This window comes from Astatotilapia calliptera, chromosome 7 (assembly GCF_900246225.1).
Source record: "Astatotilapia calliptera chromosome 7, fAstCal1.2, whole genome shotgun sequence".
NCBI lineage: Eukaryota > Metazoa > Chordata > Actinopteri > Cichliformes > Cichlidae > Astatotilapia > Astatotilapia calliptera.
In genome coordinates, this window is record NC_039308.1 from 8155868 (window position 1) to 8181432 (window position 25565).

General features: G+C 39.7%; 1 protein-coding gene across 1 annotated transcript in view; it reads left to right on the forward strand.

Moving 5' to 3' along the window:
* Positions 1–392: 392 nt before the first annotated feature.
* Positions 393–25565, forward strand: part of pam (peptidylglycine alpha-amidating monooxygenase) — a 34125-nt gene continuing 8952 nt past the window's right edge. The window contains exons 1-19 of the mRNA XM_026172831.1: positions 393–826; positions 1294–1381; positions 3992–4083; positions 4297–4380; positions 10074–10122; positions 10303–10370; positions 11112–11192; positions 11281–11357; positions 14431–14534; positions 15646–15839; positions 16053–16109; positions 17740–17869; positions 18456–18572; positions 18701–18773; positions 19001–19211; positions 19588–19791; positions 20256–20371; positions 24774–24870; positions 25098–25148. Coding sequence (XP_026028616.1) covers positions 742–826; positions 1294–1381; positions 3992–4083; positions 4297–4380; positions 10074–10122; positions 10303–10370; positions 11112–11192; positions 11281–11357; positions 14431–14534; positions 15646–15839; positions 16053–16109; positions 17740–17869; positions 18456–18572; positions 18701–18773; positions 19001–19211; positions 19588–19791; positions 20256–20371; positions 24774–24870; positions 25098–25148 — 1978 coding nt within the window. The 5' untranslated portion in view covers positions 393–741. The remainder of the gene's footprint in view (positions 827–1293; positions 1382–3991; positions 4084–4296; positions 4381–10073; positions 10123–10302; positions 10371–11111; positions 11193–11280; positions 11358–14430; positions 14535–15645; positions 15840–16052; positions 16110–17739; positions 17870–18455; positions 18573–18700; positions 18774–19000; positions 19212–19587; positions 19792–20255; positions 20372–24773; positions 24871–25097; positions 25149–25565) is intronic.

Below are 25565 nucleotides of genomic sequence, written 5' to 3' on the forward strand. Positions count from 1 at the left end.
ATTCATACATAAGGCACGCTGTCAACTTTTGAGAAAATGCAAGGATTTTAGGCTGTGCAGCGCCTCTGGGCTGCATGGCGTTAGCGTGGTTAGCTCGTTAGCGTGGTTAGCTAGCTAACACGTTGACGGCGTCCAGCCCCACGCACGGGGCGATGTGCAGTAACCCTGACATGGCAAATCTCCGTTAACATCTTGTTGCTTCCTGCAGGTGAAGCGATGGGGGAGGAGGGGGAGCTGTGTTCAGTGAAGGAGGGGCGAGGCCGAGTAACGTTGCGTAAAGACAAAAGTGGACGAAAGAGAGGCAAACTTGCGGCTCCACAAGTATAATTATAACGTAACATAGACTATATCGATATAAAGGATATTGTCACACCTTATATCTCGTATAAAAATATATCGATATTTTTTAAAAACTCGATATATCGCCCAGCCCTAATAGCAACATCAAGAAGAAGTAACACAAGAAGTTCGAGAGATGTGGAGTGTTAAAACAACATTGGTCCCCATGAGCACAGTGACCTCTGTGGGGCAGTGACCCCCCAAACTAGGTGAGTGGCTTCAGCAGACCCCAGAGTGCAGTCCTAGATACTAGTCAGGGTCCTGTCTAGTAGAGGCTCTAAGACTGCGCTTTCCTGGACGGAAATCTTGGATATCCCTCCTGGGATCTGCTGAAGCCAAGGGGTATTAACTAGTGTGTGTGTACGTGTTTGTTTATTTGTTTTCTCCATTTAGGACTCATTGATGTCATTGTTTTCCTTAATATTTCAGTCGGACACTTACCTTTGCATGGCATTTCCAGTTCCAACTAGGCAAGATGCATATATTGGTGAGTTTTATCTTTTATTAATTTATTATATATTATAAAACCTACAGTGATTGGCAATTACAGAAAAAAATGTTTCTAGCTGACCTATAAGCTGGATACAAAGTAATAATGACAAGTTCAATTTATATCAACAGTTGAAATGGAAATTTTAAAGGCATCATTGCTATCACATGGTGTCACCATGATTACCTTTTGTATATCTCCTGTGTAAATTTCTTTTCACAACATAATATTTTATTAATTTCACTAAAAAAAATTTGATAAAATTTCATATTTTGAAACATTTTTCAGGGAACTAAGTCATTGCTAGCTTTAAATTAATTAGAGGGTGGTGATGATCTTTCTCCAATTGACCAGTCTGATGTATTTTCAAAGAATCAGGCTGTTAGTCGATAAGGCGATTTGTTATGTGTGAACTTCACTGTCAATTTGAAGTTGAAATTTTTAACCAGTGTTTTTCTCTTCAGTGGACTTCATACCTCTTGCCAGTATGGATACAGTCCATCACATGCTGCTGTTTGGCTGTCAGACCCCTGTGTCCACCAACAGCTTTTGGTAATGCCCAACTTTAAATTAATTTTGTTAGTGTTTTTGTTGTTAGGAAAAAAGCCAGGACCCAGGAACAAAAAAAGGACCTTGCGTAAGAAGTGCAAGTTAAGCCTCTTTTTTATTATTACCTACTCGAATAGATTTGCCACAGTTCTCCATGCTTTTCAGGGGTTTCTATTAGGTCATAGTACCAGGTACTGAAATACTATCTGCTCAGCTGGGTTTTTAAAGTGATCAGAGCAGGTACTAAAATGTGACGTCGTCAGACTGCATGCTACCAATTGGCTGGTCAGTGTCGCCACTTAATGAGTCACGAGAGCATCTTATTCATGAAAAATCAAAACCACCATTTTTGAAACCCAGCAACAGTTGTAATGGAAAAAACTGTAATCTTAGACTATATTCTTATTTAAATACTTAACCATTATTAAAATAATGGCTAGCTGTGAACATCAGCACAGATCAAATCTAGTTTTGTTTAGTGCACCAATAATAGCTTTTTATTTTAGTTACCCACAACCACTGACTGTGGAAATGTAAATGCAGCGTAAAAAAATGACTTAAGCAAGCATCATCTTCAAATGTAATATGAATCCCAAACTTGCACCTAGCTCTCACAGGCCTGCCATTTCTCTGCCCATTGGCACGAGAGTAGTACCCCTTCTAGCTGTATATGCACCACCAGCAAGGGAGTGGTCTCTGTGTCCCCCTTTGGGCACCTAGAGGCACCCGACCCTCAGAATGAGGAAGCCTCAGTCCCTAAAGGGGCTCCACTGGCAGGGATACGCTATTTTACCTGATATGTTTCCACCTAAGAGGCCCCACTTAAGCTCTATTCAGGTTGTCAGTCCAAGAGGTCTCTCAAGCACAAAAACTTTCTCTCTCTGCACACAAAAGTATTTTTTTTACTGTCTCAGGTATAACTCCCAGTTAGCATGTTAGATGTTCAAGGTACCATGTCAGTTGTTTTCATTATTGTATTTCATTGCTGTTCACCAAGAAGGTGACTCCAACAATGTTCAAATGTTACAATCAATAAAAAATGAGTATTCTTCTTAAATAATTGTAAATTCTCAGCCTGCAGGCCAAATGAGCCAGGTTAGGCAGGTGATACCTTTCCCTGCAGACACAGTGACAATGCCTCACCTACAGTGTTGCATGTCAGCTGGTAGCTCAGCCCCTCCTCAGTAGCACGCTTGTGCCCCTTTCTGTGAGTGATGACAACTGTTGCTGGTTCAGGCTTCCCCGTTTCCACAGAATTGTAAACATTACTGTGAGAAACCCTTTAGCAGTGATTAGGTTTTTCAGCATTAATGTGAGATTTCTAATTTTTGAGATGTTGTACAAATGGAAGAAAGCTCTCTTACATATTTGTCTCATATGCACACTTTTTTAAAAAAAAATTATACCCTAGGTGCATCTATTAAGAACCTGTGTGCACAGGATTTTTAACATAAATTATGTTTTTAGTGTTAAACTGTAATTATTCTTGTTATCCATGAATTTTTAAATGTTACTATTTCCAAAAATAGCAAGGAAAAAGTAGTAAAGCATATGATGCCAAATTATAGTTATTCTCAGAGAAATCCTGTGTGCTGGCTCAAATTTGGGTATAAAAACTAGACTTCACTCTGTGTCAAGACTTTGCCTTAAAAAACTAAGAAATTAATGTTTTTATTTTAAGTAAGTTTTTGACAGATTGATAACATTTTCCTATCTTTATGACAGGTGCTCTAATAAAATGAACTGTAGATCAATTGAGTCCTTGGCTTGAATATTTTTTCAAATAACTAAACTAAACCTTGTTACTAATTCTGACAATGTAGTTTCATCCTGGTAGTTATATACCGTCTATGACTTCAAAGTGAAAATGCTTAGCAGTGGTTTTGACTGCTGTTTTTGCTTAAGGTACATATGAAAAGCAACATGTATTCACAAACTAAAAAACATACAAATTCTATTGGACAATTTTCTATTAGGTTATGTCTTTCTTAATGTCACTGTAAATTTACCTTATAGCTACACTGAATACATAATGTATGCTGACTGCAAGCAGATGCTGCAAGATCCAATGAGAGAGAGGCAAAGCTTAGTTATTTTTGAAGTGTGCAGTAAAGAGATGGTGGATATACTGGACAAAAATTCTTGAATATGTTGCATGAATATGAATTTGATAAGCAGAAGAAAAAGCAGAAGAACACAGAGAAGTTTTGAATGGATGTACTGAAGGAGGATATGTAGAAGGTTGGTGTGGGAGGGGGATGCTAGACATATGCCATGATGAGATGGAGCCTGGTCATTCACTGTGGCGACCCGAAAGGGTGCAGCTGATGCAACATGGTTCTTTTGATTTGATGCTATACAACTGTAATTTGGCCGTAGAATTGCTCAATGACAAATGGTCAACCTGTCCTTGACTTAGTCTTACTATTGAGTTCTTAATGACAAATATTCTCGTATTGTAATATTTGTAATATTATTTGCTTGTGCGTTTGTCTTTCGTTATGTAAATGCCTCTATATGCTTGCTCCACAGCAAATGGCTAAACTGGAGATAGTTGTTTGTTTTGTTCTGTAACTGCCTTTGGGATTCACTGTTTTGTGGTAATTCATTAAGGGACTGTGGCAGTGTGCAAGGCACTTGTGAGGATGAAGCAGCAATTATGTATGCCTGGGCTCGAAATGCACCACCTACCAAATTACCCAAAGGTATGTCTATGACTTTTTCTGTATTGAACTGCTGCAGTGAAAGGGGGTGGAGTTTTATTTTTGACATTTATGTTAAAAGAAGAATCTGTAGGTTTTATGTATAATATTGTTATGTAGTGTATGCTACTCATTTTTTTCCCTCTTCTTCTTTTACTGTTTATATTCATGAGGTCTTATGTCCATTGTTAACCACTATTCTCTGTATTTTATCAGATGTTGGCTTTAAAGTTGGAAGAAGTTCAGGAATGTCCTACTTTGTACTGCAGATTCATTACGGAGATATTAGTGCTTTCAAAGGTGAGTCCTTTTGAAACATAAATATAATGTAATAAAAAAAAAATATTATGTGCTCAAATTAAGCAGCTCAAATTAAAGCAGCAGTAATTCAGTAAAAATCTGGAAAGATCCAGAGTTTGAAAAGTAATTTTAAATACTACACTAAGACCATTCACCTCTGAAATAAAATGTTGCAATCTTTTATACCAAGTGCAATAACTTCTTCTAGTGTAGTGTAGTGTATATATCATTTCTGATATTTCTTTTTTTGTTTTTATTGAGCATCAACAATGTAGTACAAAGACATAGATATAGCAAGGCCACAATGCTCCTTTATATATATACTCCACCCCAAGAACATATTGGACACTGATCCAGAAGGAAAAAGAAATTAAAATAAATAAATGAATAAAGTGAATTTAAATGAGGTACAAGGAAGTTCACCATTTTTGAAGATGTGCCCTTAAAGGGGAATAGTTTACACAAAATGAATCCCAATCACACAGAAAAAAAAAAAAAAGGATTTACGGCAGCTGTCAAGCATCTTTCAGGTGGATATGGTTTTAATTTACTCTAAATGTTTTAGCAATGTATCCCAAACAGCAAAGAATCTCTCCTTCGACCCCTTGAGAGCGTACTTTATCTTTTCCAACTGTATAAATTGTGTCAGGTCACTAAACCACAAAGCCGCTTTGGGTGGCTTTTTTGACTTCCAATGCAAAAGTATCCTTCTGCGTGCAAGCAGTGTAGTGAAAGTGATTATGTTTTTATGGCTCTTCCTTAGTGTTCTATATCCTCTCTCTGTGACACCAAATATGCCCATAACTGCATTGGGTTGAAGCTCAACATTCAATGCCTCGGACAATGTTTTGAAAATTGTTGACCAGTAGGCTTTTAAAGTTGGACATGACCAAAACATATGTGTTAAATCGGCAGAGGGATTTCTACATCTCTCACAGCATCTCTATGTTTGGAAATATTTTGGTTAGTCTTGCCTTGGAGTAATGAATGCGGTGTAGAATCCTGAACTGCATGATGTTTAATTAATTTGGCACAGAAAGTGCTGTTGTTTACTCTTAAAAGGGCGCTCTCCCAGGTCTCCTCCTCCAAAACCATCCCCAGCTCATTCTCCCAGTCTGCTTTGATCTTTGGCATTGTTATATTCTGAAAGGAGGCTATACAATTACTAATTCTTGAGATTAGGCCTTTAGGCTTAAATGTCAGTTTCAACAGATCATCTAGAGCAGTAAGTGGAGTTATATTTGGAAAGTCAGGGTTGTGATGCTGAAGGAAGTGACGAACTTGGAAGTATCTAAATAAGCTGGGCCGAGGGAGGTCAAATTTGTGTGATAAATCCTGAAAACTTGCCAAGACACCGTCTATATTAGATCAGATTAGATTAAACTTTATTAATCCCTCGGGTGGGTTCCTCCGGGAAATTCAGTTTCCAGTAGCAAAGCACCGACAGAAGTTGCATGTTACAGATACATTAAGGGGAATGAGAGTAAGGATATAAGCATAAATACACCATATATACACATATACACATATATAGATACAGAATATACAATATGGATAAATAGGATTGCTCATTTGAGTGAGTATATTGCACAGTGATTATTGCACAGTCAACTATAAGAAAAAAGACAAAACAAAAACAAATATTGCAAATATTGCACAGTGTAGAAAAGCACCTACAGCTCAGTTGTTCCCGCCCTCCCTTGTCCCCCTGTTTCTCCTCCCTCCCCCGTCCAGTGAGGAGTTAAACAGTTTGATGGCGTGTGGGACAAAGGAGTTTTTAAGTCTGTTGGTTTTTGACTTTGGGAGAAGCAGCCTGTTGCTGAATAGGCTCCTCTGATTGTTTACGACCGTGTGCAGAGGATGCCCAGCATTGTTCATAATGTCCAGCAGTTTCTTTAGTGTCCTTTTCTCTACCACTGTCACCAGAGTGTCCAGCTTCATGCCGACCACAGAGCCAGCCTTCCTGATCAGTTTCTCTAGCCTGCATGAGTCCTTCTTTGCTGTGCTGCTCCCCCAGCACACCACAGCATAGAAAAGTACTCCAGCAACCACTGACTGGTAAAACATCCTCAGGAGCTTCCTGCAGATGTTAAAAGACCTCAGCCTCCTGAGGAAGTACAGTCGGCTTTGGCCTTTTTTATACAGGTGCTCTGTGTTGCATGACCAGTCCAGTTTGTTGTCCACCCACAGCCCGAGGTACTTGTATGTGTTGACCACCTCCACCTCCTCCCCCTCTATCTGAACTGGCAGTGGACCTGGTCTGGACCTCCTGAAATCCACAACCAGTTCCTTAGTCTTTGAGGTGTTGAGTTGCAGGTGGTTTGTGTGACTCCATGCGACAAAGTTCCTCACCAGACTCCTGTACTCCTCTTCCTGATCATCCCAGATACACCCCATGATGGCCGTGTCGTCTGCAAACTTCTGAATGTGGCATAATTCAGAGTTGTAGCAGAAGTCAGAGGTGTACAGGGTGAAGAGGGGACAGCACAGTTCCCTGTGGTGCTCCTGTGCTGCTGACCACTGTGTCAGACGTGATGTCCTTCAGCCTGACGTACTGTGGTCTGTCGGTGAGGTAGTCGGAGATCCAAGCCACCAGGCAGGGGTCCACCTCCATCCTGTTCAGTTTTTCCTGAAGCATACAGGGCCGGATGGTATTAAAGGCACTGGAGAAGTCAAGAAACAGGATCCTGATCGTGCCTTTTCCCCCCCATCCAGGTGTGAGTGGGCTCTGTGTAGGAGGTACAGGATGGCATCCTCCACTCCGACACCCGCCTTGTATGCAAACTGTAGTGGGTCCTGGGCATGTTGTACCTGTGGTCGGAGGAGGTTGAGGAAGAGCCGCTCTAGAGTCTTCATAAGATGTGACGTCAGTGCCACCGGTCGGAAGTCATTCAGCTCATTGGGCCGGTTCTTTTTGGGGACCGGGACGATGCAGGATGTCTTCCATAGGGCGGGCACTCTCCCCAGTCGCAGACTGAGATTGAAGACTCGTTGTAGCGGCTCCCCAAGTTCAGCAGCACATGCCTTTAGCATCCTAGGACACACCTTGTCTGGGCTTGCTGCCTTTCTGGGGCGAAGCTTCCTCAGTTGTCTCCTGACAAGGCTCTAAGAGAGGTGGCGATGCAAGATGCCGCTTCAATTTGGCACCAGTCTTCATCAGGGGTATTGAGCCAGTATATGATTTTTTTTGAACATTTGAGGACCAATAGTAATGGCGGAAATTTGGAAGTCCTAAGCCGCCTAGGTCTTTAGGCCTCTGTAACTGATCCAGACATATTCTTGGTTTTTCCCCATCCCATATAAATGAGATAGAATAGAATCGAATTCAACTTTATTGTCATTGCACATGCACAGGTACAGGGCAACGAAATGCAGTTTGCATCCATCCAAAAGTGCTTTAGTGATATAGATATATTACAATATATATTAACAATAATATAGATATGTAAGTATATTACAGAAATGGGTCTATTATGGTATGTATAATGGTATGTATATGGTAAGAGATCAGAGCTTTATCAATAGATTTAAAAAATGATTTTGGAAGGTAAAGTGGGATACACTGAAAAAGATAAAGAAACTTTGGGAGTATATTCATTTTTATACAATTTACTTTCCCTGCCAACGACAAATGAAGTGGCTTCCATTTCTTTAAGTCTGATTTGACCTTTTCAAATAACGGACAGAAATTTTCTTCATAGAGATTATGCAGATCTCTTGTTATATTTATGCCTAGGTATTTGAAGCCATTTTTGGCTGTTTTGAAAGGTGCAGCACTATTCTGTATTTGAAGAGCCAGATCGTTAACAGGATAACATTCGCTTTTACTGAAGTTCAGTTTGTACCCAGAGAAGGAGCCAAAGCTGCTTAAGGTGTGAATAATATCGGGGACAGATGAAACAGGATCAGATACATACATTAACAGATCATCTGCATAAAGGGACACTCTATGCTCTTTATCCATCCTATGGATACCCGCAATTGATGGCAAGGTTTTGAGTGTAATAGAGAGGGGCTCTATGGCCAGGGAGAATAACAATGGACTTATTGGACAGCCCTGACGGGTACCCCTTGTCAACTTAAAATAACGTGAACATTTACCATTTATGATTATAGAGGCTTTGGGTGATGTATATAAAAGTCATTTCTGATATTTCTAACATTAGTTTTCTGTTGTTTTTCAACCAAACACACAGTTGTAGGTTCTCTACATTTAACCTTTGGTGAATCTCTCAAACCTAAATACAGTATTGTACAAAAGTCTTGAGTCACCAGTCATTTCTTAATATTTTGCTAGGAAATGGGGAGTAGGTGCACAAAACACTGTTTTGTGCTGCCTGTCTGCTGACGGCCTCCTATAACATGCTTCAGCTTCACTCTACATGGATGCCTTTGCCTTTCTGCACGCCTTCCTATCTGAAGAACTATAAAATTTTCCTACTTGTATAGTTAAATAAATATCTACTATATTACCCAAAATGATTTATCATTAGTGGACAATGACAGTAGGTGCAGGATTTGTTTTAGAACCATTCCTTTAGCAAAAGAAGCAAGGAAACACTTCACTACACATAACACTTCATTACTGGCAAATTGTACATAAATGATCAAAAATAAAAATATTATTTTGCATAAAAATGTTCCCCATGGATTAACATTTCTCCTCAACATGTTTAGGACTGAGCTTAAACATTTCATACTTTCTTTAATTTACAGTAAATGCATCAGATTGTATAAAATTTGTCATGAGAGGACCACATATCTTTTGGGAAAAAAATCAGCTGTTAAGAACTTAGAAAAACAGATTTTAAAAAAGTATTAAAATATATAGTTTATAAAGTTTTTATATCTACAAGAGACAAGGCAAAACTGTTGGTTAAACGGTGCACATTTGCTCAACCAAGTGATTTCTCAGAGATGCTATTCTTAAAGTTTTAGCTGAGCTTCCACTTGCCAGTTTTATTAAACTGGATTTGACACCTTCTCTTCTTTATGAAGGCTTTCCTTGCTAACTTGCTAAAGGAGTTATTACAAACTTTCACGCACTACAGTCCATCTTCTCTATGTCACACAAGTTGTATCTAACTTGGGTACCACCTAAATTTGGTAAAAATTTGTCAACTTTCTTGAACACTATTAGCCTCTGGCCTTCTAGCCTGGGCTGATCAATTTGAGCTAACCAAGCAAGCCAAGGAAACTGCTGTTCTGTGTCACTTGTTCATTGACTTCAATGGGCCACTATTTTTAATTATTGATATTAATAATATTGGGCCATTGATATTATTAATATTGGCTATTTATTGATCCCTCTCTATCAACATTTATAACAACCAATAAATAAAAATTTATAAAGTAAACAAAAGTGTTGATTTTGCATATTTGTCCACCAGATGGTGCACTGCAATTTGCCAGTTGCAGCACCTGTGTTTGAAATGCCAAAAACACACCAGCTGATATGAGCAGAGTAGTGCAGCGCATGAATGAGTAAATAAAGGACTTCACATAATGAGTGTTTGTTTATGTTTTGTGTTGGAAAGAAAAAGAAATTGTCTGATACATTAGAAGATCAGATTTTTAAAACACCAAACATCAGTATCTTCTCCAAAATCTACATTGGTTAGGCTCTGATCATTTATGTTAATCGCAGCGTAACTGTATAAATATCATAGTCCCCTCTTATTTGCCTGTTGCAGATCACCATAGAGATTGCTCAGGACTTACTTTAAGAATGACTTCTAGGCCGTAAGTAATGAGTTAAATATATCAACTTTTCAGTTAATAATGAAACAAAATAAATTAGAAGATGTTTTAACAGTTGTTTCTTCAAGACTGCTTTCTGGTTGAGAACATCAAAGAATATAAACATTGATAACCTGAAAATAAACTTTTTTGTTTTTGTCCTTCTGTTGGACTTCTAAAAAGGCAGCCATTCATTGCTGGCATATATTTGCTCATGTCTGTGGACACAGTTATCCTTCCAGGACAAAGAGGTATGCTATAAGTCTTTTAACATAGCACAGTCCAACCTGCAGTAAATCGTGTGTTTGTGTGTGACAAAGTCTCATTTACGGGTTTATGTACTTTGTCATATAACAAAACTAACTTGGATAGCGTCTTTATTTGTAAGTAACAAATTGAATAGGTTGATTTTGTTCATCTGGACGTAGCGTTTCGAGAAATGTTTCATCACTCATCCAAGTGACTTCTTCAGCCTCAGCTGACTGCAGGTTTTCCCAACCTTATAAACAGTACATTGCACATTTTCTTCTGTGATTGCAGCTATTCTATAACTCTCTGTGAATGGTACTCATGGCCATTGATCTATCGTCTATGATCAATGGTTGTTGATCAATGGTCATGAGAATTTCCATATTAATGATCAAGGAACTGACCTCACAGCCCAGTGTTTGTTTAGTGGGCTGGTTTCAGTTATTGTGCAATATACTGTTTATAAGGTTGGGGAAACCTGCAGTCAGCTGAAACTAAAGAGGTCACTTGCATGAGTGACGAAACGTTTCTCCCTTTGAATATACTATGTCCAGATGAACAGAATCAACCTTTTGGAATTTACTTATCTGGATGATTGAGCATGCATCAAGACAAATTGAATAAATATTTAAAAGTAAAGCCAGCTGTTTCAGTCTGTTCACAAATGCTTGATAGAATGCATGAATGGATAAGTCAGAAGAAAAGTGATGCCTGTCCTAACTTGCTTTGCTTTCCTGTGTTAGTTACAGATGCAGATGTCGCATGCGATTATACTTCATATCCAATCTACCCATTTGCCTTCAGGACCCACACACACCGCCTTGGTGAGAAAAACAAATAATTTTCTAACTTTTTCAGATCATTTTTTTTTATCAGTATAAGTGTTAGTATGAATTAGTCTGTTTTTCACAGGTAAAGTGGTCAGTGGCTACAGAATCCGAGATGGGAAGTGGACCCTGATTGGGAGACAATCCCCTCAGCTACCACAGGTAGGTCATCAAATCAAAGGCCCATTTTTGGGAACCACACAGTACTGTGCTTGAGCAAACTCTCATTTCTTTATATACTGCTCAAAAATATGTTTCTAAATCATGGTTGGCTTGGGGATCAAATACATTAAATAAATTGAAGGAACACTTTTAAAGTATAGTATCAAGTCAATTAAACTTCTGGGATACTGATCCGGGCAGTTAAATATTAGAAAGGTTGTTAATCAATTTCAGCTGCTTGATGTTGGTGAAAAGAACAACAGGTACACAAAAGAGGGTCAAAAATGAGACAAGCCCCAAAACGGCAATGGTTTTCCAGGTTGAGGGCCCTGACATTTTTTCCATCCTCATCTTTCCTGACTGTATATATACTTTATATCCAGGTGATACTTAGACTTTAAAAAATGTTGGATAGATAGTCCAGTTCCTCTAGGATGGCCCGTTCATATGTGCCATTTGCAAAGGTTTGCTGTGTTTCTCAGCTTATTCTCAAGAGCATGAAGGAGAAAGGCAATTACTTTAGGAGAGCTGGGGAGTACAAGTTCCTTACCCAATTATAACTGGTATGTGTTCCTTTGTACAAGAAGGAACAGTATGAGCATTGCTAGATCCCTACAAAAAGATCTCCCACAGAGCATTGGTGTGAATGTCTATTACCGGAAAATCAAGCCATCCACATAATGTACTGTAAAAGAAAACATGATTCACCAGACTAGGCCACCTTTTTTCCATTGCTCTGTGTTATAGTTCTTATGCTTTACAATGCCCATTGTTTGTGCTTTAGAGGTGCACAGGGTTCAGCATGGGAACCCTGACTGGTCTGCACTGTGTATTCTGATACATTTCTATCAGAACCACACTTTTTTTGGCAGTTTCAGCCACATTCGCTCATCTGTTGGATCAATTCACACAGGCCAGTCTTTGCTCCCTATGTGCATCAGTGATGTACATGGAGTGACACATTTGGCTGCCCATGACCTTGTTGCTGGTCCTGTTGGGGCCGAGAGGGCCAGGCTGTGGGTGTGGACTCAAATGCAGACACAGAGGGAGGCAAAACAGGCGTGAACACAGTGCTTTATTTACAGTGCCTAGTGAACTTACAAAGCAGGAAACTATGAATGCTATGAACTGAGGGGCCAAACTATGAACATGAAACTCTGAGTGCTATGACTAGGTGCTAGATTTCACCGATGGATCCTGGGAATGGAAAAAGGGGCACCGGCTTGGATGGAGGTACGCAGTCACTATAATGAGAGGAGACAAGTAGTCAGTGGCAGTCTAGTGAATCACAGCTGAAGGAGTAGACTATGGTGGTTAGGGCTTACGCGTTGCAGGTTAAAGTGTCATGTGATGAGGGGGTGTCCAAGGGGTTCCGGGTGAGGAGTGTCCAGAGAGGATCCAGAATATACTTGGAGTGAGGGACTTGGCAGGGAGGCAGGCAGGTGTAGTCCGATGATGGAAAGGAAGCAACCAGATGACAGAACCAGCGTCCAGGCGGAGATGTGAGTAGTTTAGCTTGGGAAGTGCGACTGCCAGGTGGGTCCTATGACAAAGAAAACACGGTGAGGAGAAAAGCAGTAGTTAAGGGCTCTCACAAGGGCTTGGCGGCCTAGCACTAACGTGAGTTAGCAGAAGATCTAGCAGAGGTCTGTTGTGAATGCTGGTCTTATATGCTGGTGACTTGATTGGAACCAGGTGTGGAAGCTGATTGGAGTCTCTGCCTGAAGGTGGAGCCCAGCGGAGTGGAAAAACCCCGTACTCACCCGGACCATGACAGGTCCACCAGTTATCTTTCCTTGGACCACTTCTGATAGATACTGACCACTGCAGAATACACCACAAGAACTGCAGTTTTGGAGCTGCTCTGATCCAATCATGTGCGCATCACAGTTTGGCCCTAGTCAAAATCTTTCAAATCCTTAAGCTCAGCCATTTTTCCTGCTTCTAACACATTAAGATTAAGGACAAAATGTTCACTCATTAACAGAAGCTATGAGCCCCCGCATCCTCAGGACCTTCTATCACTGTGCCATTGAGAGCATCCTCACTGGATGCATCACCACCTGGTATGGCAACAGCACCGCCTACAACTGCAAAGCTCTCCAGCGAGTAGTGCGGTGCTCTGAACGGATAATTGGAGGTGAGCTTCCCTCCCTCCAAGACATCTACAGGAAGCGGTGCCTGAGGAAAGCGGGGAGGATCATCAAGGACTCCAGTCACCCCAGCCATAAACTGTTCAGACTGCTTCCATCAGGAAGGAGGTTCTGCAGCATCCGGTCCCGTACCAGCAGACTGAGAGACAGCTTTTTCCATCAGGCCATCAGACTGCTGAACACGTCATAGACACCTCAGCTTCACTACTGGAACTTCAACATTATGCACTCCACACTGTATATAAATGCCACTTGTTTTGCACATATTCAACTCTGTATATTTTATATATTTTATTATTATTATTATTATTATTATTATTATTATTATTATTTTATTATTTTTTTTTTTACTATTTAATTTGTAAAAATCTTTATACACACACACACACACACACACACACACACGTAGGAAAATATTTAGTATACACATCCAGAAATGCATACACTATTATATATTGTACATATATTTATTAGTTTCAGGTTGGCCATTCTTGTATTTTGCTCGTTTGTGTTGTTGTGTTTGCACATCTCTGTTGCTTGTGGGGCTCGCACACAAGAATTTCACTCGCATGTGCTGTGCCAGTGTGCCTGCACATGTGATGTGACAATAAAAGTGATTTGATTTGATTTGATTTGATGAAGAGATTAATCTGTTACGTCAAGACACAACTCTAGCGTCTAGGCACTGTAAGTAGGTGCCTTTTTAGGCCTGAATAATGTATACAGCAATTTTAAATACCTTAACAAAGAACTAAAAAATTGTCCTAGGTACAAAAACTGCAAGAAACCTAATGTAAAAGCAGGTCTTCTCTTTCTTTCTCTTTAATGCTTTCTCTCTTTCTTGCCCACGTTGTCTGTTTCTTTTCAAGTACAGTTTAGTTTTCTCTTTGCTCACCACTGACTGATTTTTTTCTCTTTAGGCTTTCTATCCTGCTAACAAGCAGGTGACTGTGAAATATGGTGATACCCTTGCTGCCAGATGTGTGTTCACTGGTGAGGGTAAAACCTCAAAAACTTACATTGGGTGAGTTCTTCAACCTAATGTAACCTTAGTGAAAAAGTATTAGACTTATATCCATTTACTGTTTTTCCTCAATATGGTATGCACTGAAGGCATAAAGAAACCAAGCATTAAGCTTCCAAGCATTAAGATTTAAAAAAGCACTGTGCTAAAATTGTATTGATCTTAATTTAAAAAAATGTCTCGTACCAAAGTCTGCCCTGCCTTTCCACATAAGAATGTATCTAGAATGTGGGTTTTTTGTATGTGCCTGGCCCGTAAGGCCAGCTAGTATATGGTAAAATGGTAAATGACCTGTATTTATATAGCGCTTTACTAGTCCCTAAGGACCCCAAAGCGCTTTACATAACCAGTCATCCACACACACACATTCACACACTGGTGATGGCAAGCTACATTGTAGCCAACAGCCACCCTGGGGCGCACTGACAGAGGCGAGGCTGCCGGACACTGGCGCCACCGGGCCCTCTGACCACCACCAGTAGGCAATGGGTGAAGTGTCTTGCCCAAGGACACAACGACCGAGACTGTCCGAGCCGGGGCTCGAACCGGCAGCCTTCCGATTACAAGGCGAACTCCCAACTCTTGAGCCACGATTGCCCAGTAATTGCACTTGCCTTATTGAAATGAATGAAGGCCCAGTAATGCTAATTTCTTAACATGGACTAAAGCTCTTAAGATGCAACCATCTTATTTCTTTCACATTTTAGTTTTGATTTCATCTGACATTTACAAATTGTAAGATGATTAAAAAAGGCTAGTTCTAAGTGCCCTGTACTGTCCTGCCTTTTGCGCAATGTTAGCTGGGATAGGCTCGTGCCGGCCTGTGACCCCGATAAGGATCTTGTATTTCTTGTGCTGGTAGTTGATATTAATAAATTGTGTCCAACTGTGACAGTTAGTCATTTAAAATAAATATGCTAGTCCTCAATTGTCAGTGATTATTGCTAATTTATAGAGGGATAGCTGCTGAAATATAGTACTCTATGTTGAGAAGTTTGTAGACAAGGTCTTAATGTTACACTTACAACATAAAACTATTTACACAAACATTATTTGCATATACTAACTAGGCGAGAAATCAATACCAGGTATCTATCTTTTTTTAATACAGCGGTACTTCTGATGATGAAATGTGCAACTTCTATATAATGTATTACATGGAAAGCAGACATGCTATCCCTTACATGAACTGCATGGAGATGGGTTCTGAAGAGCTGTTCCAACATATTCCCCCTGAGGCAAATGTACCCATTAATGTCAGTCCAAGCCATATGAATTCTGTGATGCATCTGGGACAATCCACAGGTACAGCGACATCAAATATTGTTCATGCTAACCATCTCTAATCCAAATTGTTAACTTAGCATTTGTTGTTTTTTGTAGAATAAAATCTATGCTAATTTAAGATTTTTAGTCATTTTTCGCAATTCTTTCCATCTGTGGCCCATTGTCTTTTTAAAATGAATTGTATAACTACCATATTTAGTTACCATATTTTGGTTTTTTTCTCTCATAAAGATGATCGTGACTACGCAGTTGTGCTGGATACAAATAAACTAGAAACTGTGGATCAGGGTAAGTTCTAACACTTTGCACTCTCTCTCTCTTTGTCTTGCTCTCTCGCTCTCTCCACACACACACACTCTCACACACACAAATACTATAAGAATATGAAGCTTTTTGTATTATTGTAGGGTCTTTACCTTACTATATAAAGCACCTTGAGGCAACTATTGTTGTGATTTGTAGCTATATAAATAAAATTGAATTAAAAAATTTGAATTGAATTTAAGCTAAGGATAACAATGTAATAACAATGTAATGATGTTGTAGTGTAGGCACTAGTTCCAGTGCAGTCTGCATTCAGGCAAGTGTACGTTTCTTACACCTTGAAAAAAGCATTACAAGCCCAATGCACAGTCACTTACATAAATTTGAAGTATGTAAATATGCATGTATCTTTTTTCTGTTGCCTACATTGTAGAGCAGCGGTCGCCAACCCCCGGGCCACAGACTGGTACCGGTCCGTGAGTCATTTGGTACCGGGCCGCAAGAGTAAGACTCGGGTGTGAAATGTATGGTTTTCAGTGTTTTTATTGGTTTTTAGCATTATTTTGTTATCTGGTTTTTTTTTTCTTCGTTAACTCGGTTTTCCTGGGTCTTTTCACGTGTGTTATGAATAAATCTTCTTTTTTTCGGTATCGGTACTAGTTTTATTTTGTTGTATTTATCCGCGACACCTTAAAGGCCGGTCCGTGAAAATATTGTCGGGCATAAACTGGTCCATGGCGCAAAAAAGGTTGGGGACCGCTGTTGTAGAGGGTGACTTTGCCATTAAACACGAAAACAAGTACAGTCAGGGGTTAAAGTAGGATTTAGGTGGGGGAATCCTGAAATCAGTTGTAATGGCTCATTATGGGGGAAAAAAAATCACAACTCAGAATAATTTTTATTGAGAGCTCCAGTGGATTTTCTTAGTGTACAGGCTGTGATCAGCTGACCTGCTGCTCTTTGTAGATTTACACACCTGAATTCAACCAGATGTCAGCTGATGTTTTACAAATTGTTGGCTGATTTACTGCTTATGCTAATATTTTACTGGATGGCCTCTGTGCAATTCAACAGTGTTATTTACTTTAAAGCCATCACAGTACAGCAAATAACAGTTAGTCTACCTCAGTTTGTTTAGCATCACATTTCACAATATGAAAAAACATAATGTCATGTGTAACATAATTCATAATTCAGTGGTACTACTAGGGTAGTACCACTGAATCATAAATAACTGCAACTGAAAATGATTCTGAAGCATGAATGAAACAAGTCATACCAACTAGATACTGGGAATCTGATGCAGCTAATTTGGTAATGCAAACATGTGCGCTTTTCTTTCTATGATTACACAAAGCTCTTAATTATCATTGACGGTTGAAACATAAATCCCAATTTAATTCTTGAGTGTCATAGCCCAGAATAATCACTGATTTGTATCCAGTCTGCAAATACAGTGCACTAGTTTTGTTATTGATATATTGTATGTGCACTTTACCACACTGTGTACATTTATTTATTATCATCAGATACCAGGTACCACCTTTTGACACTGTGTTGAGCATACCTTAACGTGTGTGTGTGTGTGTGTGTGTGTGTGTGTGTGTGTGTGTGTGTGTGTGTGTGTGTGTGTGTGTGTGTGTGTTTGTTATAGACTACCATTTTGAGCAAGTTTCAGCTTGGCCACAGAGTTCACTTCAGCTAGGACAGGTGTCAGGACTTGCTCTTGACTCAGATTCTAACTTGGTCATTTTTCACAGAGGTGACCACCACTGGGGAGCAGAGTAAGTTTATTTTACTTAAGTTATAACCATTCTTCTCTTAAACAGCTTTTTCAACCAAAAGAACACCAAAAAAACCCTCTCAGTATTGTTGTGTACTCTCAGTCTAATGTAATGCCTTCACCTTACTGGCAAAGAACACAGATCTCGTATTAGCGATTAAATTTTTATTAATTGTATAACAAAAAAATCCAAATAAGTTTTAGTCTTGATGGTTCAAAAAATTACTATTATAGTTAAGAAAAGCATTTAGTGTCTCCTCAGACCGCAACCTTTTTTAGTCTAATAGGATGCCAGTTACCAGTCATGTCTAAGAAATGAAGAATAGGAGGAAAGGAAGCTGAAAAAGTGATTTTTACCAGTAGATTGTAGGATGAAAGGATAAGTATGAGATAACACAAAAAAAGTGCATAATAGAAGTCAGCTCTAATCACTTTTTTGTATAATGTGATGTGGATGACAATTTACTTATTAAACAAAAATACTTTTTGTTGCATTTGACGTCTAGAAAAATCACCACACATTGTTTTTATAAAAATGCAAAAAGACATTCATGTTTTTTTTTCTTTGTTTGTTTTTTGTTTTCCAGCTCTTTTAACAATCAGGCAAGATACCAGCAGAGGTCCCTAGGACCAATTCAGCAGTCTGCCATTTTAGTTGTGGATCCATCCAAGGGCAGTATCTTGAAGGCTTCTGGCAGAAACATGTAAGTGATACAGAGCTTTTGTGTTTTTTTGTTATTGTTTTTTTGTGTGTGAATTAGAGTGCCGACAACCAGGCATCTCAAACACAGTCATAATTGTCTTATAATGAAGCATTTCTCTGATGTTGCAGGTTTTTTTTGCCTCATGGAATAACAGCAGACAAAGAGAATAATTACTGGGTGACTGATGTGGCTCTTCATCAGGTAAGCTGCTGTTTTTGTAAGGTGCATTCTCAATGAGTGTGTATAGATTGCACTTCATATTTGCCAATAAATTAAAAGATGGAGACATTTTGAAATTGTATATTACCTATAAGAATAAGGTTTGAGGATTACGTATTTAAAGCGGATGTTGTATCAATTAACTTAGTTTAAATGACCACAAATGCAAAAGGGAAAGTTTAAGATGCTTCACTTTGTATACTCATCAGGTGTTAAAAGTTAGCAGTGATGGCAAAGACAAAACCTTGATGGCATTAGGAGAGGCCTTTATACCAGGGAGTGACAACAACCATTTCTGCCAGCCCACTGATGTGGCAGTTGACACTGAAAGTGGGAACATCTTTGTCTCTGATGGTTACTGTAATGCCAGGATAATTAAGTTCTCTGCTGATGGCAAATACCTGTCTGAGTGGGGTGCAGGTATCTCACCAGCCACACACACACACACACACACACACACACTCTGCAAAGCTTGGATATTAGCCTATTTGCTACAATGCTTAAACCATACAAGTAGTAAGAAGTATTAGACACTAAGGTGACATCTCATAAAATATAATTTCTTTATTATTCTGCCACACAAGTTTTTGTGGAGATTTTAATTAGTTATACTTGTGTTAGCTGTGGAGTATACATGTATCAATTTCAAATGCAAAGCTGTATTTGCAAACATTGCTGTTTCTTGATTTATGAAACTAACATAAATAGATCCAGAAGTTTTAGAGATTACTGCTACCATAGTGTCTCCAGACACAATTTACATTATTTTAACCTTGTCTTATTTTTTGGACTATAGGCTCATCAGACAGGAGAAGGCGAATACCTTTTCATATTCCCCACAGCCTGGTGTTACTTCCTGATAAAAAGGAAATTTGTGTGGCAGATAGAGAGAATGGACGCATCCAGTGCTTTATAGCAGAAACTGGAGAGTTTGTCAAGGAAATTAAAAAAGATGAATTTGGAGGGGAAGTGTTTGCTATCTCCTACAGCCCTACTGGGGGTAAGTTTACTGAATACTCAGTAGAAGTCAGTAGTCGTATTGTTTCCTCTTAAGCTTGTTTTCTTGCTGCTTACTGCAATAAGCTATTGTAAAATATATTTTTGTGCATACCTTCTGCAGTTTTTTTTTTACTTTTCAGTCTAAGTGGTGTCCTCAATATTATTTTTTTTTTTTAATGTTAATCAATGTTCATCCTTTGTTGTGTTAGGTCACAATGACATCCTCTAGCAAAAATATGTAGATCCGGTGTTTACAAGCTTTATGCGTACTCGGAACTAATATCCAAGATGCATTCATTTTAAGAGTTCTTTTTATTTATTTTATTACTCAACAACTCTCTTCCTGCTTTACATGTATACATGCTTAACAATTTGTGTGTGTGTGTGTGTGTGTGTGTGTGTGTGTGTGTGTGTGTGTGTGTGTGTGTGTGCGTGTGCGTGTGTCTGTCTTTCTTCTATGTGAAGATGGCTTGATTTTTGCAGTAAATGGGGAATCGCTATCTCGTCCAGTTCCAATTAGAGGTTTTGTTATAGATTATTCAACCAAGGATATTTTGGACACCTTTAGCCCTAACAAAAAGGTAAAAACACTTTTTAATACAATCAAAGGTTCTTTCCCCCCCAAAATGTTCTAATAACAGGTCTATTGAAATCAAAAGCCTGCCTGCGTCTGCTATTTTAAGATCTCTGTGGAAGTACTTCTATTTCTATGTCCCCTTGTACCTGTGCCTCTGGTTCTTCTCTCCCAAGTATTCCTTCAACTTGATTTATGTTTTTGTGGGAAGTGTAGGCAGTTGCTGGAAGGCAATTATGGTGAATGGTCAAAGTGATTAGGGAACATTGTCTAAAAATATTTTAGTGCATTTTGAGCTATCAAGACATCATGCTACAGATCTGACATCAAGAAGGCCGCTGCAAAAAGGAGTGAAACATATTTTCCATGTCGCTGTGTGACATGAAGGAAGGACCCTTCATGTAGCCAATTGGTGAGTAATTTCAAGCTAGAAGATGAGAGTAACACAAGCACTTTATCTCCTGGTGAAAACGTTAGCCCTTAGGTTGTACAGGCGCTGCTGAAATTCCTAGACATGGAGCAAATTCTCCCATCATAACCTCCCCAGATTGTGTAGCTTTGCTCTCAGGTCCAGGACGTATTGAATTTCTCATTTTTCGCTGGGCTTGGACCTTCCTCCCAGTTTTCCTTAATCAAGTCCAACTTTAAAATTTTATTCAGCCGCTCCACCAACCTGTCAGTCTGAAGGTGGTAGGCACTGGTCCAAACAGATTTAATGCCCAGTAATTCCTACAGCTCCTTTAGTGTGCAAGACATGTGCCCTGTGTGCCCTGTTCAGTCAAGATCTCTTTCGGGATACCAACTCAGGAGATTACCTGAAAGAGCAACTGCACGGCCTCAGGACATCGTGTTGCATAATCCATCAGAACTAATACAAAGCCGCATGCACTCCAGTGAAATGGCCCAATGAGGTCCATGCAAGTGCACTTGAACATGACCTCCATCAATAGTAACGAGAGCAAAGGGGGTTTTGGAATGGCGGGATTTTTAACTATCTGACGCTCCAGGCAGGATGCACACCACCGGCACAAATTCACCTGGATGCCTGGCCAATAAAATCCTGCCATTATTCGCCCCCAAGTTTTGTCATTACCCATATGCGAGTGTCACGACTTACTCGATAAATTATTTAATACAAAACATGTGTCTACATGGCTTCAGGGCGCACAAAGTTACCATCAATTTCAATCCCTTGGTCAAAAGCTCAGGTGTAGGGTGTCGTCACAAGCCTGCTCTAGTGGAAATCTTCCGTGGGGTGAATCATCCTACTCTTCCCCGGAGTTGGTTTCGGACAACTCTGCATTTGTGGCTTGCAAAAGTATTCGGCCCCCTTGAACTTTTCCACATTTTGTCACATTGCAGCCACAAACATGAATCAGTTTTATTGGAATTCCACGTGAAAGACCAACACAAAGTGGTGTACACGTGAGAAGTGGAACGAAAATCATACATGATTCCAAACATTTTTTACAAATAAATAACTGAAAAGTGGGATGTGTGTAATTATTCAGCCCCCTTAGTCAATACTTTGTAGAACCACCTTTTGCTGCAGTTACAGCTGCCAGTCTTTTAGGGTATGTCTGTACCAGCTTTGCACATCTAGAGACTGAAATCTTTGCCCATTCTTCTTTGCTAAACAGCTCCAGCTCAGTCAGATTAGATGGACAGCGTTTGTGAACAGCAGTTTTCAGATCTTGCCACAGATTCTCGATTGGATTTAGATCTGGACTTTGACTGGGCCGTTCTAACACATGGATGTGTTTTGTTTTAAACCATTCCATTGTTGCCCTGGCTTTATGTTTAGGGTCGTTGTCCTGCTGGAAGGTGAACCTCCACCCCAGTCTCAAGTCTTTTGCAGACTCCAAGAGGTTTTCTTTCAAGATTGCCCTGTATTTGGCTCCATCCATCTTCCCATCAACTCTGACCAGCTTCCCTGCCCCTGCTGAAGAGAAGCACCCCCAGAGCATGATGCTGCCACACCATATTTGACAGTGGGGATGGTGTGTTCAGAGTGATGTGCAGTGTTAGTTTGGGACAAATGGGACTTCTTATGGTTTTCTGTTAACAATGGCTTTCTTCTTGCCACTCTTCCATAAAGGCCAACTTTGTGCAGTGCACGACTAATAGTTGTTCAGGTGATTCCCCCACCTGAGCTGTAGATCTCTGCAGCTCGTCCAAAGTCACCATGGGCCTCTTGGCTGCATTTCTGATGCGCTCTCCTTGTTCGGCCTGTAAGTTTAAGTGGACGGCCTTGTCTTGGTAAGTTTACAGTTGTGCCATACTTCTTCCGTTTCTGAGTGATCGCTTGAACAGTGCTCAGTGGGATGTTCAAGGCTTGGGAAATCTTTTTGTAGCCTAAGGCGGCTTTAAATTTCTCAATAACTTTATCCCTGACCTGTCTGGTGTGTTCTTTGGACTTCATGGTGTTGTTGCTCCCAATATTCTCTTAGACAACCTCTGAGGCCGTCACAGAGCAGCTGTATTTGTACTGACATTAGATTACACACAGGTGCACTCTATTTAGTCATTAGTACTCATCAGGCAATGTCTATGGGCAACTGACTGGACTCAGACCACAGGGGCTGAATAATTACGCACACCCCACTTTGCAGTTATTTATGTGTAAAAAATGTTTGGAATCATGTATGATTTTCGTTCCACTTCTCACATGTACACCACTTTGTGTTGGTCTTTCATGTGGAATTCCATTAAAATTTATTCGCGTTTGTGGCTGTAATGTGACAAAATGTGGAAAAGTTCAACGGGGCCGAATACTTTTGCAAGCCACTGTAAATACACAGAAGGCTAATGAGAAAAGTGAGAACACACGGGGGACACAGCTGACAAGAATTAACATGACACCACAGGGCAAGTAAAACTAGACACACCAAACATGTAAATGTAAGGTGACAGGGGATTTCTTTAAATCACCCTGTAATTCTTCAGCTAAAACACCTGAGTTAGAAAACACAAAGACTGCACTCGTCTTTACACGCGTGGGCAGTCACTTCTGAGATCTGCGGCTGGCCACTGCCTGCATTCTTTATTTATAGGTCTTGTGTGTGTGTGTGTGTGTGTGTGTGTGTGTGTGTGTGTGTGTGTGTGTGTGTGTGTGTGTGTGTGTGTGTGTGTGTGTGTGTGTGTGTGTGTGTGTGTGTGTGTGTGTAAAAATAACGTCACTCAGAATCAACAGAATCAGCACATGCACACTTAAGATTATAGCTTCGGGTTATTTCCCTTTTCTACATCTGTTCTCTAAAAACGGGAAGTGGTTTTAGTAGCTGAATAAGTTCATCACAAAGTTATTAGGTGAAAAGTCACATAGACATGTAGATTGCTTAAAAAACAGAAAAACACATTTCATGAAGCTGATCAAATTATATAAAAACAAAAATCTCTTGACATAAGGCCTGCATGACAAAACAGGAAACTGAGGAACATGACACGGGAGTGAAGGAGAGGCAGACGAGAGGAAGCAAAGGAACACGAAAGAGCACGAGGGAGTGTGAGAGGAGACGAGAGAAACATGACAGACTGGGGAAACATTGATAAACATCACAAGCAGGGGGACGATAGAATGAAACATGAGAAGGGAAGGGAAACCAGACACAAGAACTCAGACAAAATATACAAAGACTGACACACAGAGAGAGACATAAAGGGCAAAGACAAAAGAGGCAATCTATAATCAAAAAGCTAAACAAAACCACGTAGACACTACAGAATAAACTCAAGAGTAATAAAGTGGAGCTAAACATAAATAACAATACAAAATCAAAACACAAGAAAACTTAAAACACTGGGTCAAATGACCTAGGACCAGGACAGTGCAGACACTACACTGTCATGGTCGCATTGTCACATAATGGCCCAACAGGTTATTAAACCCGGGCCAGTTCCCGGAATCAGGAAATGCAATAAGTGCGAACCAACTGCAGCTTTCACTCTATGCATTTTGCCCTTAAATTTAATAAGCAATGGCACTGTAGGATACTACAGTGAACATCCCCGTGAACACACCTAACCTTGAACCACTCTGCCTCCACCAATGCCCCGGGCCACAATATCATTGAAAGAGTGAACAAGAGTCAGTTTGTTGAAGAAAACCTGGAAATGAGCAGATTCAGTTCAGCTTCTATTACCATGATAAGAGTTTAAGTTAATGCTTTTCCTGCAATAGAAAACTCTTGAGTTTCCGTCATCCCAGTGTTAACAAAATTTTAGCTAAATCTGTTTGCAGTTGTCCAAAGTATTGCGTACATTCTGAACCACACAGTAATGTGTGTGGTTCACACATTACTGTGTGGACCACACAATAATGTGACCCACCTTAAACTACTAAGAAGTTTAATGGTGGGTCATTATGTTGTCTAGAATTTAAGTGACTTGTATTTCTCTTTCAATTGCAGGAGTTCAAAATGCCTCACGATATAGCTGAAACTAGGGATGGCAGTGTTTTTGTTGGGGATGCCAGCAGCAAATCCGTCTACAAGTTTACAACAGAGAGTAAGTTTATCTTCATCAAAATAATGCTGCCAACTTTTAATTGTTCTAGCAAAATCTATCATACAGTATGTTTGGGTATTAAGTCCAATTTTGATTGATTAATTTATTTTGGACTTATAAGACTTGAATTATGGTTGCTTCTTTGTTGGCTTTGCAGATGAACAGTAGTACTAGGTTGTATACCTCAATTTTTTTTTTTGTTTTAATTATTACCTTTTATTTTCAAGAGTTGCATCATTCTGTCAAGAAAGCTGGAATTGAAGTTCAAGAACTTGAAGGTCAGTAATTGGATACCTGGAGGCAGCAGGTACATAATCTTTGAATCCATAAGGGGCAGGCAGCTATTCATAACAGTGAGTCACAGACATTTAAGATGTGACTTCTAGTGATGCCTGATGGAATAAATAGTGATTTGAAAAGAAAAAGGTTTCAAATTAAAAGTTTCCTAACTTTGAGGCAACCACTTAAATTGCGACCTAATGAGATCAAAGGAAAATGTTGACTGACACTTTTGGCATAGGAAACTGGAATGTGTACTAGCAACCAATGCAAGCAATGTGCAACGAGTGAATCATATCACTCGCTCACATATCACAATCATAGTGTATAGATGGCACTTAAGGGGGGTGGCTGTAAGCTCAGGTGGTTGAGCAGGTCACCGACTAACCTGAAGGTTGGTGGTTCAATCCTAGTCT